General features: G+C 42.1%; 1 protein-coding gene across 1 annotated transcript in view; it reads left to right on the top strand.

The window, feature by feature from the left end:
• The first annotated feature begins 4,123 nt into the window (after positions 1-4,123).
• The window catches only part of DENND5A (DENN domain containing 5A), a 111,551-nt gene continuing 98,206 nt past the window's right edge, over positions 4,124-17,468 (top strand). Inside the window, exon 1 of the mRNA XM_055091372.1 lies at positions 4,124-4,255. Coding sequence (XP_054947347.1) covers positions 4,144-4,255 — 112 coding nt within the window. The 5' untranslated portion in view covers positions 4,124-4,143. The remainder of the gene's footprint in view (positions 4,256-17,468) is intronic.

The raw sequence follows: 17,468 nt of genomic DNA, 5'->3' as shown, positions 1-17,468 counted from the left end.
TCTTTTTTTATGGCTGTGTAGTAGTCCACTGTATATATATCACATGTTCTTTATCCATGCATCTCTTAATGGACATTTAGCTTGTTTCCATGTCTTGGCTATTGTGAATAATGCTGCTATGAACATAGGGGTGCATGTATCTTTTTGAATTATAGTTTTGTCTGGGTATATGCCCAGGAGTGGGATTGCTGGATCACATGGTAAATCTATTTTTAGTTTTCTGAGGAAGCTCCATACTGTTTTTCATAGTGGCTACACCAACTTACATTCCCACCAACAGTGTAGGAAGGGTTCCCTTTTCTCTCATTTGCTTCTTTTTTAATTTATTTTTTAAAATTTTGGCTGCACTGGGTCTTCGTTGTGGTGTGTGGGCTTCTCTCTAGTTGTGGCGCTGGCTGCAGAGCTAGTGGGCTCCAGAGAGTGGGCTCAGTAGTTGCAGCGTGTGGGCTCAGTTGCCCTGCGGCATGTGGGATCTTAGTCCCCTGACCAGGGATCGAACCCACGTCCCCTGCATTGGAAGGTGGATTCTTAACCACTGGACCACCAGGGAAGTCCCTTCATTTGCTTCTTCTTCCTTTTTTAAAATTATTTATTTGGTTGCGCTGGGTCTTAGTTGCAGCCGGCAGACTCCTTAGTTGCAGCTCACAGGCTCCTTAGTTGTGGCATGTGAACTTTTAGTTGCAGCATGCATCTGGGATCTAGTTCCCTGACCAGGGATCAAACCCGGCCCCCTGCATTGGGAGCACGGAGTCTTAACCACTGCGCCACCAGGAAGTCCCCCCTCATTTGCTTCTTAAATACACTAATCTAGCAGTGACACACATAAAGTCCTTCACATATTCTATTGGTGAGAACCAGTCACATGACCAACATGTGAATGGAAGTGGGGTGGGAAACGTTGTCCCTGACCAGGCAGCTGCTTCCTAGGGACAACTCCACACACTGTGGAAGGGGAAACATGATTATTTGGTGAACTGCAAGCCAACATCACCACACCTATCATCTTCTCCCACTCCTCCCACCCCCAACACTTCCCAGCCATCCTAACCTTCTTATTGCTCTTTGACCACTCCAGGCACACTTTTGCCTCATGCCCTTTCCTGGATTTATCTTCCCTCAGTTGTCGACTTGCTCTCTCTCAGATCCTTCATGCTGAAGTGGGTGCCCCAGGTCGCTGCTTATTAAGAGTATATTATGTTCCAGATATTTAAAATTCCTTTCTTTGTTCATTAAAAAAAATTAATTTATGAATCTTAAAAGCAATCTTGTGGGGGTAAGGTTGATTTTTCTCATTCCAGAGAAGTTAACTGATGTGCCTCTCAGCTCATACAGCTAGTAGGAGTGGGAGTGAGGATTTAAACTAAAACTTAAAAGCATTCAGCTCTGTTTTTTTTCTCTGACTCTGGCAGAAGCAATCACTCTGCCAAACATATTTCCTACTGGGAAGGAGATCACTTTACAGTTGAGTATTCTGGGCCTCTGAGCAGTTACATTTCCCAGGGCAAATTAATACAGTCTTTGGTCTCTAACTTGTTTTATGAGTTGAGTTAGTGTGAGAGGTCTCCTAGCACCTGATCACCCTGGACACATTGGATAAAAATTTCTGGGCTTCAAATTGAGGATAATTAAGACTTTTTGAAGTCTTCTTCTACATGACTCCCAGAGTGATCATTCTAAGATGTGAGTCAGATCTTGTCACTCCTCAGCTTTATTTTGTTTATTTAAAAAAAAAATTAAGGCTCTTGGGCTTCCCTGGTGGTGCAGTGGTTGAGAGTCCGCCTGCCGATGCAGGGGACACGGGTTCGTTTTAAATTCTTGGCTGCGTTGGGTCTTCATTGCTGTGCGCAGGCTTTCTCTAGTTGCAGAGTACAGGGGCTACTCTTCTTTGTGGTGTGTGGGCTTCTCATTGCAGTGCCTTGCACAGGCTTCAGTAGTTGTGGCACACGGGCTTAGTTGCTCCGCAGCATGTGGGATCTTCCTGGACCAGGGCTCGAACCCGTGTAGCCTGCATTGGCAGGAGGATTCTTAACCACTGCGTCACCAGGGAAGTCCCTCCTCAGCTTTAATTCCTGCAGTTTACCATTCTTCTAACACAGGGTAAATTTACAGGGTAAATTCTTTAGCCTGGCATTGGAAGCCTTTCCTGCTCTGTCCCCCTCCTCTCTCCCTGGTTTTATCTCCTTTTAATTCTCTATCTCCCAGAGAAATGAATTACTTGCTGTTGCCTGTATGTAACTATTTTAATCTGTCACTCCCTGTGGTTGCACACGCTGCCTGAAACATCCTTTCCTCCCCCTTTTACTTGAGAAATTCTTTTTGATCCATTGGAACTCAGGTCGGATTATATCTCCTTCTGAAAGCCTTCCCTGACCATTCCCCAACCTGGAAAGATGCCCCTCTTCTGTGCTTTGTAACCATTTAGCTCTCTAAGCCTCCTCTACTGTCTCTGCATCCCCAGTATGCAAGATAGGGTGAGGCATCACCCTAAATGCACTTTGTGAAGCTACCTTTTCTACACTTTTCTCTTACTAGTTCAGGCAGGTTACATACAAAGAGGAGCAGGTACTATGGTTCCAAGTGACATTGGCTGTGACCTCCAAGCCACCCCCCCCCACCCCGGGAACCAATACTTAAGAGAGGTACCCAGGAGAGAACCCAGGAGATAGCCCAGGGTCAGCCCTTGGGGAAGCCAGCTGCCTTCTAGGGCCTTTAGCAGCAGCATGCTAGAGCAAACCCTAGGCACACCTCTTGCTGGAATAATAATATAATCTCTAATATTTATTGAGTGCCTTCTACTTCCAGGCACTATTCTGACGACTTAACCTGTATGCATATTTATTTCATGTAATCTTCACGGAAAACATGACTGCTGGCTCCTGGAGATTGCCCAAGGTCACACAGTAAATGATAAAGTCCAGATTCGAATCTAAGCATTCTGTTTCTAGAGCCCATTTTAGTAACCACTCTACATATTGCCTTCTTGGTTTCTGATCTCCAGTTTCCTGCTTAGCTTCTGCGGGAAACCAAATCGCAGGGTCCCAACACAAGTACCAGGAGGCAAGTTTCTCTCCTCCTCATCCCCCACTTCTCTCAGGAGGACCGACTCAGGGATGGAACTGAGAATTCTCAGAAGCAGAAGGGGAGCTCCAAAGTGGCATGGGTCTCTGGCGGCTCTAGGAGAGAAAAAGGGACAGCCTGGTGCATGGGAAAAGGCCTGGCTGGACTCGGGGGGAGGGAGCGGGGACTAACCACGAGCCCAGGATTCTGGTCCAGGCTTTGTCTCTTAGACGCTATGTAACCTTGGGGAAAGCCCTTGCTTCTTTCTGAGCCTTAGTTTCCCCATTTGTAAGCCAAGGGTAAATATAGGGCGGGCAGATCCACCTCGGCCAAAAGAGGGGGAATCCTCAGCTCTATTCGGGAAAGGGCCGGGCGTGGACGTTAGGGAGCGGGGTCAGGGAGAAGGCGCTATCTGGGGTCTAGGCCGGTGGGCATTCTGGAGTTAGGATGAGGTGGGCTTCCGAGCTCAATCCTGCGACCCTATTGCTGTGACAGGGACGGTCTAAACAGGAGATCACCGGACCTCTAGTGGGAGGCAGAGCGTGGGCCAGGGTCCCGGCTCTGCGGGATGCGTCCATCCATCCCGCACCTCCTCTGCCTTCCCTAAAGGAGTCGCAGCCCCGAGGGGGTGGAGGTTGCGGGCGACCCAGTAGTTGCCCGCCGCGCTGCGGAGACCGCCTGGGAAGCTGCGGCCAGCCTGCCCGAAGAGCATCACGTCATCCTTTCCGCGAGGCGCCCGCCCCCTCCCCGAAGGCGCCTGCGCAGGCGCGGCGGGAGGGGGCCGCGGTGGGGGTTCTCCTCAGCGCTTTACGCCCTTTTCCAGGCTCTCTCCGGCCGCGGCGCTCTCGACTGGCGGCGGCGGCGGCGCAGAGGGGAAGGCGTCCAGGATGCGGCGCGGGGCGGCCCGGTGCCCCCCTGCCCCGTCACGGCAGCCGCGGCGGCCGCGGGGACCGGGCCAAGGCCGGGGGCGGCGGCCGGAGCCGCGGTAGCGTCGGCGCCGGCGGGAGGGGCGGCCTGAGGGCGGGCGGGCGCCCGGTGCGGGAGCTCCGCGCTCCGCACGGCCCGGCCCGGCTCGGCCCCGGCGCCATGAGCGGCGGCGGCGGCGGCGGAGGGGGCTCGGCGCCCAGTCGCTTCGCCGACTACTTTGTCATCTGCGGGCTGGACACTGAGACCGGGCTGGAGCCGGACGAGCTGTCGGGTGAGTGCGCGCTCAGCCCGGGGCTTCTTCCCCGCGGCCGCCGGGGACCCCCGAGGAAACCACCCCACCTCCGCTTTGTCCCGGGAGCAGCAGGGCGAGGGTCGGTCGGAAGGACCCAGGGCGGGCGCGGGGTAGGGGGCGTCACTCTGGAGGAGGGGAAACGGGCGAGCGGCTCTGAGCCTTGAGGGTTCCGAACGGCCCCTGCTCCCCGCTGAGCTGTGGCCAGGTCCTCCCGGACGAGGAGGAGAGAAGGGTTGTCTTCACAGTCTGGTGAAGGTTGAGTGACTTAGTATAAAATAAAGGGAAGCTTGTCCTCGAACACCCATTAGGGAGGGAAGAAGATATCCCACGTCCTGGTGAAAGTAAGTTCCACCCAGACTTAAAAAAAAACAAACCAAAAACTTGGTGAGTTTATCTGGCCTCTTCCCAAGAAGCCTGTGATTGCAGTTCCTCAAAACCGTTCTAACCCAGCGCTGGGCTGGGCCCCCTGGGTTGATGGGACGTGAAGTAATAAACTGAACTTGGGCCACACCAAGGAGGGTGAGAACTCCCTTACATCTAGAAAGGGCTTGTACCCCGGGGCCGTGCCTTTTTATTGAAAATAATTTATGTCCTTTATGAGGCCAGCGTCATTTGTGAATAAAAGGGCAGCAGCCTGGTTGGAGAGCCTGTGTTGCATAGTGATGCTTCTCAAGTCATCTTTCAGAGGGAAGTGGTGGGGAAGTGAAGATAGGGCCCAGATCAGGTTTGGCACTAATTGCCCGAGTGTCAGAATTGTAAAATCCCATGAATTCCACTGCACCGGTGTCAGAGTTGTAAAATCCCCGCGAACTCCCCTGCACCGTCATTGGAGCCTTTGAATCTCAAGGTTTGGAAAAGTTTTTGCCTGGAGTGTCCAGTTTGCAGGTTTCATGTGGGTGGAGGTTTGTTGTGTCATCCTGATTTGATGAGAGATACTCCTTTCTACTGTTCTGTCATGATGTGTTTACTGTAAAGTTTGTCTCCTGAAGGTGATTATCCTGTTGACTAATTTTACTTTGCTTCAGAGATGACAGGACAGGTTTTGTGTGTTTTTTTTTCCCCCATCAGAAAAATTTCAGTGTTTCTTATGAAAAAAAAAAAGGTTCATACTTCGAAATGGACTTTTTTTTTTTAAGTGTGTTGTATCACATTTATTGATTTGCATATGTTGAACCTTTCTTAAATCCCAGGGATAAATCCCACTTGGTCGTGGTGTATGATCCTTTTAATGTGTTATCGAATTTGGTTTGTTAATATTTTACTGAGAATTTTTACACCTATATTCATCAGGGATACTGGCCTATAGTTTTTTTTCCTTGTAGTGTCCTTACCTGGCTTTGATATCAGAGTGGCCTCGGAAAATGAGTTTGGAAGTGTTCTGACCTCTTCAGTTTTTTGGAAGAGTTTGACAAAGATTGATGTTAATTCTTCTTTAAATGTTTGGTAGAATTCACTGGGGATACCATCTGGTCCTTGGTTTTTCTTTGTTGGGAGGTTTTTGATTACTGATTCAATTTCCTTACTCATTATTGGTTTGCTCAGATTTTCTGTTTTCTCATGATTCAGTCTTGGTAGGTTGTACGTTTCTAGAAATTTATCCATTTCTTTTAGATTGTCCTATTTGTCAAAGTGGACTTTTAAAAAAGTGATAAATTGATGACCTTTAACAAGGTCAGAGCAAATACACTATTTCCTCAAATCAATAGCAGGTGGAGAAAAAATCATGAATCAGTAATACAGTTAATACTAGGCCTCTTGTTGGGGTAGTTTTAAGTTCACTTTTTTAGGTCTTCAAATTTTTATAATACTGATGTTAATTTTTCATCTGTGTTTTCTATTTGTTAAATTTGTGACTTTGTGATGCATCGATAGTTGTTGGAATTCAGTTCATGGTACTGGAACTAGAAGGGACCTCAGAGAGGAAAATGAGGCCCAGGAAGGACAGTAGTGCCTATGTCCTGCTAGTTAATTGCTTGACTTTGATCCAGTGCTCCTCTTGTGACACTAAACTTCATCTCATTGCTTGGCTGGGTCTTAGAAAACACTAACATGTTGAGAAAGACTAAAAATGACACAGTTCTCCCCAGTAAAAGAAACTTTAAATTGGTGGAATAAACCAGTGTTATTTTTATGTTGTGCTTTTAAGTGTCTATTAAATTATATAGACATTCGATTTTCAAAAATAAAGAGAATGTTTTGCAAATGATAAAGCTTAGGAGTGGAGCCAGGAAGTGATTTGTCAGTGAGAGCATGGGTTTTGGGGTTAGACATTCTTGCTCTGCTGTTGACTAACTCTGTGACTGGGGGCCAAGTTAGATAACTCTGCTGGGGTCCTCATCTATGAAAAAGAGAATGTAGGGCTTCCCTGGTGGCGCAGTGGTTGAGAGGCCGCCTGCCGATGCAGGGGGCACAGGTTCGTGCCCCGGTCCGGGAAGATCCCACATGCCACGGAGCGGCTGGGCCCGTGAGCCATGGCCACTGAGCCTGCGCGTCCGGAGCCTGTGCTCCGCAATGGGAGAGGCCACAACAGTGAGAGGCCTGCGTACCGCAAAAAAAAAAAAAAAAAAAAAAAAAAAAAAAGAGAATGTAAATAAAAAGTGTCTCATCAAGTAGATTCTCAAAAGGTTAATTCTCTTTTAGTGAATATCTGTTAATTATGTGGCTTTTCAGCAAGCTCAAATTATATACCTGTGAAAGCTTATTGAGAGAATAAAGAAGGGGGGGGATGAACTGTATAAAATGTGTAAGGAAGGGTATTTTTCTATCTTTTTAAGTGTGGTTGCAGTAGTGGAATGCCAAGACTATTTATTCAATAGGTGGCCTTTGTTAGAATAAGCACTGATTGAAGGATTTCTTCTTTTCCTTCATTTCATTTCTGGTGGGTTGATAGGGGAATCTGGACTACGCAGAGGAAATCTTTGAGGAAAACAAAACAGAATACAAATAGCTCTTTGCGGGTCAGTCTTGAGACTCTCCAGGGTGCATTTTCTCTCTGCCTTATAGCTCCTAAACTGATGATGTCATAGTAAATGAAACTACAGGAAATTGTGAATTGCACCCAGGTTCTCTAGGGAGGTACCAAGGAGTCTATGTTCTCTCCAAGCAAATTAAGTTGTATACATCAGATAGTTTCTATATTCTAGGAGTGAATCCAGAACAAGCAGATCAAAGATGCTCAGTGTTCCTTTTGGCTTTATGGAGAAAGGTTAAGATTCATTTTTTTCTCTTTGCAGCAATAAGCATAGAGCTTGCTGTGTTGAATATAGACTCTGATCATTGAATTTATAGGAGTCTCTCTGTGTCACCTCTCCCCTTTCCTCTAGACTTAAGTATTTAGGCAAGTCATGTAGTTATTTGTTGTGCAAGGAACAGAGGAAGATATGAAAATTAATTTTGTTTTCTCTTCTGGTTAGTTGAGGGAGTACTTTGGGTTGAAGGAGAGAAAGGTAATCTATTGGTGAAGCAGAAGTCTAGCCAACTTTAAGAAATGGTATCTGCTTGTTAGCTTTTTGAGTTTGTCAAGGAGATAAGCAAATCTGGAAGAAACGTTTTTGATTTTTATTATTGTTGGCCCATTCTAAGTGGGGAGGCAGATGGTAGTAGAGTCCAGTCCCTCTTTCTGCCTCTTTGATGGATGGGTGTTCTGGGCATCTTCATTTTCCATTTTTCTTCTTACGGTCACCACCAGGTAACTGCAGGAGAAGGTTTACCATGACATGGGACTCCTGAGTTTACTTTCCCTATCTCTGCCTGAGAGTTAAGTTTCCAGAATGCTAGTAACCTATTTCTTACTATGGAATCTTTACGTTCCTCTGCACTGACCTGCACCCAGCAGTGAGATATAAGTATCCTAGGTTTATGCATCCACTACTGCAGTTTCCCAGGCTCTGAGTGGTGGGTCTTGCCAAGAATCGAAGAGAGGGCTTAGGAACATAGATAGTTGGGAAACTGGCCAGTGTCCTGTATGAACCTGCTTAGAACACTGACATACCCTGAAATCATCTCTTAATGTCATCTTTAGAAGAGAGAAAAAATGCTCCCTGTCCAGGAAAGCCAGAGGACTGGTCAGATCATACTTCTCCTTAACTATATTGGGCAATGAAATTAGAACAACAGAATCATGGAATGTCAAACATGGAAGCTCTCTTAGAGACTATATAACCTTCTGATTTTACAGGTGAGGAAATTGAGGCTCTGAGAAAGTTGGAGAATATTTGTCTCCCTTGCCACGTTTTATCCTTCTTTTCTGCTACTGGAGTGATGCTTTGCATGCTTTGCAGTAATTTGATGAGTGTGGGGGAGACAAGTAAAATACTTGTCTGGCAGGGGTGGGAGCAGACATGGCAGTTTTGTCTAGTGCAGGTTTCCGTTTCATGTTAAGCAAGAATACTGTGCATGATTATCAAGAGAGAGATCTTAATTTTTTTTAGCTTTTTCTTTTTTAATATATTTTAAAAAATTTGTTTATTTATTTTTGACTGCTTTGGGTCTTTGTTGCTGCGCGCGGGCTCTTCTCTGGTTGCAGTGAGTGGGGGTTACTCTGTGTTGCGGTGCGCAGGTTTCTCATTGTGGTGGCTTCTCTTGTTGCAGAGCGCAGGCTGTAGGTGCACAGGCTTTAGTAGTTGTGGCGCACTGGCTCAGTAGTTGTGGCTCGTGGGCCTATTTGTTCCGTGGCGTGTGGGATCTTCCCAGACCAGGGTTCGAACCTGTGTCCCCTGCTTTGGCAGGTGGATTCCCAACCACTGCGCCACCAGAGAAGCCTAGCTTTTTCTTTTAATGTAATTTCACACCAAACATTGACATGAATGGTACAAAGAACTTCAGTACATCCTTTTTCCAGATTCACTGTTAACATTTTGCTCCAGTTGCTTTATCACTTATATATGTGTCTTATCTTTCTCTCTCTAATATATAAAAAATCTTCATTGAGATTTAATTCTCCTATTTAAAGTACACAATTCAGTGTTTTTTAGTATATTCACAGAGTTGTGAAATCATGACTAAAATCAATTTTAGAATATTTTCATCACTCTCCCCCCAAAACCTATACCCTTTAGCAGTTACTTCCCATATCCTTCCAACTCCCTAACACCCCAGCTCTAAGCAACCACTAATCTACTTTTTTTTTTCCTCCTTGGGTGAAAAAACTTTTATTTTCTTATCACCAAATCAGTACTAGTTCACATCATTATTCTTCACATCCATGATAATAAGAAAAACTTAATCTCTTCATAGTAGTTAACATTTTAATATAGATCCTTCTAGACCTTTTATTAAAATGAAAGTTATTTTTGTTATTGTACTTATAATTTTGTAACAACAGGTGCTGATGAGTTGGAGAAAGAAGAGAGTTTGAGGGCAGTAGGTTGATTGGGAACCACTAATCTACCTTTGATCTTTATGGATTTGTCTATTCTGGACATTACATATAAATGGAATCACACAATATATGGTCTTTTGTGATTGGCTTCTTTCACTTAGCATGTTTTCAAGGTTCATCTATGTTGTAGCATGTATCAGTATATCACTTCTTTTTATGGCTGAATGATATTGTATAAATATACCACATTTTACTTATCGTAAGTTGATGGACATTTGGGTTATTTATATACTTTTTGGTTATTATAAATAATGCTACTGTAAACATTTGTGTACATATTTTTGTGTAGACATATGTTTTCGTATCTCTTAGGTATATACCTAGGAGTGGAATAGCTGGGTCATATGGCAATTCTATGTTTAACCTTTTGAGAAATTGCAGACTCTTTTCCAAAACAGCTGCACCGGTTTACATTCCCACTAGCAGTGTTTGAGGGATCCACACTCTATATCCTCACCAACACTTATTATCTTTTTGATCATGGGCATCCTAGTGGGTGTAAAGTGGGTATCTAGTGGGTATCTCAGTGTGGTTTTATTTGCATATTCTTGATGACTAAGAAGGATATCTTATTTAAAAGAAAAAGAAAGTTGTATCTTCTCAGAGATGAAGTGGGTATAAAAAGTTTGATGAGCCAATTTCAAACAGGGAGTCAATTTGAAATAACCTTAATTTTTATTTTCCTCTACCAATCTGGTCAATTCAGCACAGATTCTCTCATGATCATTTTATAAAGGCATCCCTGCTCTGAAGCTGAGACTCCTAGCTGAAGCAAAACTCAAATCCTGGTAGCTTACCTCAGGCATCTGTGGATACTTCCAGAGTTCAGGATAGAAGGGGGAGATTTCCTAAGTTAGGTCATGTGTTTCCTTTTATAAGGTAGAGCAAGTAAGAAGTCAAGAGGAGACACTACTAGCACACAGAAAACAACTACAGAGCAGCCCCAAGGCGATTTAAAATTATATGCTAAATGTAGTTTGAGAGGCTATATTTTTAACATGAGAGCACCCTACTTCACACTCTCTCAGGTAGGGAGGATCACATTGAAGGTAAGTGGATTTTACTTTAGTAATAATGGGGCTCTGCTCCTCTCTTCTTAGGAGGAAATCCCGAGTCACAGTGTTTCGTGCTTAAACCAAATTCTTAGACTCTGTTCCACCCTTCCTTCCTTCTGTACTAGATTATAAATAAAGTTTTCTTTGCCTAGGGCCTCCTTCGGCAATACCCATTTCCAGTCCTATATCCTTTTATAAGCTTGTTGTTTTTTGCTAACTCTGGTGGAAGGTGTACTTGCACTTGGCTTGGCTTCTCAATTCCTGTTGCCATCCCTGGATTTGAATTACTGTCAGGTGGTCTTAGAGGTCTCTCAGGAACCTAGGTACACATGAGGGAACCTATACTTGATATGTTTTAGGTTACTGCTGATATGGCATAGGACCTAGTAAAAGAGAGAAAGCCTTGCCATTTAGAAGCTGGTGACTTCTTGTGGAATTCAGTGATTACACAGAGACTATTGTTGCCAGATTTTTAGGTTTAGTTCTCAAAAGTTAATAAGCGAGGCAGTTACTGGTCAATGTCTATGTTCCAGGTGTTTTGTGATGGCTTATTTTAGTTTAGAGTATACAGAACCCTGGACTGGGTTTGTGAGTGTCAGAGTCCTGTCGTGGTGGAAAATGAGGGCATGTGCTAGCTTTCAAGCTGTTTTCTTCCAAGTGTGCTTCCAAGGGGTCCAAGTATGGCTCCAGGAAGTTAGATGGAAACAGCTATGGTTTAGGCCATCAGGTTTCTCAAATGTTATACTTAGGATATTTGCTTGATGGTCATCCACGGGATCTATCATAGTTTCTTTTTTTAGAAAAAAATTTATTTATTTATTTATTTATGGCTGTGTTGGGTCTTCGTTTCTGTGCGAGGGCTTTCTCTAGCTGTGGCAAGTGGGGGCCACTCTTCATCGCGCTGTGCGGGCCTCTCACTATCGCGGCCTCTCTTGTTGTGGAGCACAGGCTCCAGACACGCAGGCTCAGTAGTTGTGGCTCACGGGTCTAGTTGCGCAGAGCACAGGCTCCAGACGCGCAGGCTCAGTAATTGTGGCTCACGGACCCAGTTGCTCCGCAGCTTGTGGGATCTTCCCACACCAGGGCTCGAACCCGTGTCCCCTGCATTGGCAGGCAGATTCTCAACCACTGCGCCACCAGGGAAGGGAAGCCCCCATAGTTTCTTGTTAAAGAGAGCCAGGTTAGTAATTCTTGTTTGTTTGTTTCGTTCATTAGTGTGATGGGCAATTCAGGTCAAAATTTTGCTAGGCCATCTGTGGTCTACTGAATGGGCTGAACTAGCTGCATTAGTCTAAAATGTTTTCATGGAGTGCTGAGAGGCTGTGAGCAGGGAGAAGATGTGTGGAGGTTCCTCTTATTAAGCTTCATTCCTCTGTGAGTGTGGGATTTCTTGTTTTCTAAACTACTTCTAGGTGGCAAAACATAATATAAGTGTGCATTCATTTATATTGGTCACAGAATCAAAAACTGTCAGAGCTAGATCTGAGATAGTCCAGCCACCACTTTTGACAGATGGTGATTAATATTTGTAAATATTAATATTTGTAATGATTAATGTAATGATTAATATTTGTAAATGATTTAATAGTTTTTAAACAGTTTTTAATATTTTCAGTCCCATTTGAAAATATAATTTTTTGTCCACTGTTACCCAGAAAGTTAGAAAGAACTATTAGAATCCAGGTCTTCTGTCTGCTGTCTCACCAGTGATGAGATTATTCTTTTTTTTTTTTTTGGCTGCGTCATTCGGCTTTCAGGATCTTAGTTCCCCGACCAGGGATTGAACCTGAGCCCTCGGCAATGAAAGCCCAGAGTCCTAACCACTGGACAGCCAGGGAATTCCCGAGATTATTCTTTTAAAATGATAGATTTGGGTATACTGAAGCAATGGCTTAATCATTGAGTAGAAGAGCTGTGGCATGGCCTCTTTGATCAGTCCCCAACCCACAATGCAGTAGAGGAACTCTGTCAGGGGAGGAGTCAGGTCACTCGTTTTTTGAATTGTAGTTAAGGCTGGTTGTTATTTTTTATATATATATTTTCCTGTCTCCCCATTCTTATCAGTTCTGGAAATGTTTTTCTTAGACCAGATAGTTACTGGGGCTTTGTTTCTAAGAAGTTCTGTTTTTTGTGTGGCTGTTTCAGGATGTTTTATGCTGTTTGTCTGAGGTCTGTTTTCTTTGAAAAGAAAAAAAAGAGGTTTGCACCTACTAACCTCAGAAATCCCTCTGTGTAGCCTGCAGGTTGCATCTTTTTGTGGTTGTTGTTGGGTGCTGGCTATGACTTCTGATTTACCATATTCTTTATAATGAAAGGTAATGGGAAGCAACTAAGAAACTTTCAGGATTTTTTTGTTTTTTTTGAATTTAATTTATTTTTTTATACAGCAGGTTCTTACTAGTTATCTGTTTTATACATATTAGTGTGTACATGTCAATCCCAGTCTCCCAATTCATCCCACCACCACCACCTCCCCTGCCACTTTCTCCCCTTGGTGTCCATACGTTTGTTCTCTACATCTGTGTCTCTATTTGTGCCCTGCAAACCGGTTCATCTGTACCATTTTTCTAGGTTCCACATATATGAGTTAATATACGATATTTGTTTTTCTCTTTCTGACTTACTTCACTCTGTATGACAGTCTCTAGATCCATCCATGTCTCTACAAGTGACCCAATTTTGTTCCTTTTTATGGCTGAGTAATATTCCATTGTATATATGTAGCACATCTTCTTTATCCATTCATCTGTTGATGGGCGTTTAGGTTGCTTCCATGACCTGGCTATTGTAAAGAAACTTTCAGGTTTTTTAAAGTCAGGAAGACAGAGAAGGAAATGATTTAGAAATAATAATCATAAGCCATGATTTATAAGTGGATAAACCCAATTTACAACAAATTACATTCATTAAAAACAGTAATACATTAGAATTACTCTCCAGGAATGTCAAAAGAATTGGTTCCTTTCTCAGTTGTGTCATCTCTGCTGTCCTTTTCTTCTTTATTTTTGTAGTTTTAGAATAACGGCTTTCTAACAATGTCACGAAGATACGTATTAATTATTGCTATATTGTTGAAGAAAACCAGAGGTTTTATTTTGACTAAGTTAAATGTCTCTTTTCTTGTTTTCCCCATAGTCTTTTTTTTTTTTAATTAAAGAAAATATTTATTTATTTATATTTTGGCTGCATCAGGTCTTAGTTGTGGCATGCGGGATCTTTTGTTGCAGCGCGTGGGCCCTTTGTTGTAGTGTGTGGGCTTCTCTCTAGTTGTGGCACACAGGTTCATTAGTTGTGGCATGCAGGCTCATTAGTTGTGGAGCATGGGCTTAGTTGCCCCATGGCATGTGAGATCTTAGTTCCTTGACCAGGGATCAAGCCGACGTCCCCTGCATTGCAAGATTGATTCGTAACCACTGAACCACCAGGGAAGTCCCTTCCCTGGGGTCTTTATTTGACAATGACGATTACATTAAAATTTTTTTTCCTGATTATGAAAACCGTAGGTCATTATACAAATTAAAAAATTACAGAACTATGTTATAATTTCTCTTGTCCCAGAGTCAGGTAGGCAAATTTCTGAGCTTTGCTAGAAGAAATGCTTTACATAGTAGGTATTTGATAAAGATTTGTATTAATTATGAAAAGGTAAAGGCTGCTTATTCAGATTTTCAAAGCATTGTATGTAATAATATATACATTTTTTTCTGATATAAGGCACAGTACTTAACTTTTTAGAACTTAATTAAAGAAGCCAGACTTCCACAGCTTTTCTAAGTGTTAAGTAATAAAGAAGGTGGGGTCTGTAGAGGAGAAGAGTAGCAATGATTGTTTACCCATACCCAAAAAGCTGAGGGCCAGCGTCAGATTTAGAGGTAAGATGGTGATGAGAGAGACATTTTGTATTGCACTGTGATTATTTTGTAATTTTTAATGTATAAAGCTAATTTTTTTTTGGGGGGGGGTATGCGGGCCTCTCACTGTTGTGGCCTCTCCCGTTGCGGAGCACAGGCTCCGGACGCGCAGGCTCAGCGGCCGTGGCTCACGGGCCCAGCCGCTACACGCGGCATGTGGGATCTTCCCGGACCGGGGCACGAACTCATGTCCCCTTCATCGGCAGGTGGACTCTCAACCACTGCACCACCAGGGAAGCCCTAAAGCTAAATTTTATAATAGTTCAGATGAACCTTTTTTTTTTTTAAATGAATCTAGTTTTAGTTTATTTAACCAGTCCCATGGACTTAGCATCACAATCTTTTATTGGGAAAAATAAAACAAATACCTAGAAGTATCACCTGCTAAACTGACATCCATCCAGTTTTGCTTAACTCTGAGGTTCTGTATGTTCAAATGGTATTTAATCCCTTTCTTTCCTAAGTAATTAACCTAGTATTCTTCTTTTACCCCCATTTTCTCACATCTCTGTGAAACACATTCTTTCCACTGCACTTTTATTGTGTGGAAAGTTGGTATTTAAGCATTTGTAATTTTATCTTCTAGAAGAATGTTTAGTGTTTTGTGGAGGATTGTTGGTCTCCTGGTCTAGCTCTGTTGGCTGCTTAGCTCAGTTGGTTATGAGTGTGATGAATTTAATAAGGCCAGGGTCATTGAGTCAGTCTTCTTAAGGACCAGTTAGCTTTGTTCTACCCACTTTTGTACTAGCCTCAGCTGACCATCCCACTCACAAGTACACTGTAGTTAATGGGGAACACAGGCAAGGAAATGAGGCTAGAGTAAGCTGTTCAATCCCTGATAACTAAATTAATAGCTATTTATTGTTTAGTGAATACATTTCAATTCTAGGTACCAAATGACATTATCCTCGCTTTACGGATTAGGAAACTAAAGTGCAGAGAATGTAAGTAACATGCTTGAGTTCCCATAGCAAGAATTGGGAACCTCTTTTCCCTGTCTCTAAAGTCCTCTACCATATACCTTTCTGTTATTGAAAGACCAACTTAGTGATGGGACACTTGTTTGCATAAATGTGTGAGATAGAGTTGCTGTTCTTGTGGAGCTCATGTCTTCTGACCAGTCAGGCATATATAAACCAATAGCTGTGGAAAAGTATCAGTTCCTTAAGTGAGGAGCATATAATGAGGTGTTGCTGTGGTTCAGGAGAGGGAAAGAGTATTCTGTTCTCTAGCTTTGTAGTTTTATGTCTTGCAGAATTTGCTGTAGAGGGCTTAGCTCTGGCTGTGACCCTGAACAAAAACATGGTCTCTCATGTATTCATTGATTAGTTCAATGCTCATTTAATATGTACAAAAACACCTTTGGCCTATACATAAGTTATAGACTCTGAGGTTTGGAAAAAACATATTTGAAGGTCAACCATGTAAGGAGTGGTATTTTCTCTCTCTAAAAATAAAACTTTAAACTATAAAGTACATATTTCTTATAGGGAACTTAGAAATTATAGAAAGGTACAGAAATAAGTCACTCACGAGTGACTATTCAGAATTAAGCTTGTAGCATTTTGATGTCTTTTTGTAGTTCCCTCCAATTTTTAAAAATTCCTATTGCAGTCTGCCTTAAGCACAAGTCCTAAGTATATAGCTTGATGTATTTTTACATATGTTTACATGTGTATAATCATCACCGATATTCTTTTCAGTTTTTACTATATGTGGGTGTATGTGTGTATACTTTTACATACTGTGATAAGGCGAAATGTAAACATTTTATGTTTTGATTTTTTTTTTCACTTAATGTCCTGTCATGAGTATTTCTCAATATCAGCAAGTATTCTCCTGAAATTTTATTGTGCCTAGTTAAGAGTTAATTAATTACAAGTAATAGAAACTCATTCAAACAAGCTGAAGTAAAAAGGGGATTTATTTCAAATTATAACATTCTATATATTTATAAATAACATCTTAAAAAATATCCCACATCAGTACAAAGATCTTTCTGGTGAATATATTCAAATTTTTCTTTTATCAAATACCCTTGTACAAGTATTTTTACACTTGTGGGAGTCATTATGTGGGATTAATTGATAAAACTAGACTCTGTGAGTCCAAGGAATAATGTACATTTTAAGTTTTAATAGATATTGCCAAATCACCCTCTTCAAAAGGTTAGCCTCTCACCAACAATAAGATTCTACCAGTTTTTTCTCTACATCTGCAACAAAATATTAACTGCTTTTCTAAAATGTTTTCAATCTGCTGGGAAGAAAATGTGTGTTTTAATCTAAATTTATCTATTTGTGAGGCTGAGTATCTTTTCATATATTTCATGTACACTTGCGTATTTCATGTTTCACTCCTTCAATGAATTACCTGTTAAGTCCTTTTGTTCATATTTCTGTTGTGTTGTTTATATTTTCCTCATTGATTTGCAGAAACTTTATCTCTTAGGAATATTTTGATTCTCAGGAAATACCTCAGAAACACTTGCAGTGAAAAAAAATATATGTACACTAATACAGAGTTATAAAATTGAGATCATAAAAGAAAAAAAATGTATCCTGCTTTTAAAATTTACTATTATATGTTGATCATTTTCACATGTTTTTAAATGTCTTGAATAGTTTTCTCATGCCATTAAGTATTCTTCATAAACATGATTTTAATTATTATTTGATTCCAAAGTATGAGTGAACTGTAAAATTTTAATGATCACTTGGCACTTGGGTGGTTTGTTTATACTTTTTTATGATAAATAATTTTACAACGTGTATACTTTATACAAATCTGTGAGTGTCTGTTGCTTTAGTATATATAACAGTAAGACAGTTATTAAGTCAAATTAG

The sequence above is a fragment of the Physeter macrocephalus genome, chromosome 16 (assembly GCF_002837175.3).
Source record: "Physeter macrocephalus isolate SW-GA chromosome 16, ASM283717v5, whole genome shotgun sequence".
NCBI classification, from domain to species: Eukaryota; Metazoa; Chordata; class Mammalia; order Artiodactyla; family Physeteridae; genus Physeter; species Physeter macrocephalus.
Note: the sequence above shows the minus strand (reverse complement) of the source record. Positions and strands in the feature narration are given on the sequence as shown.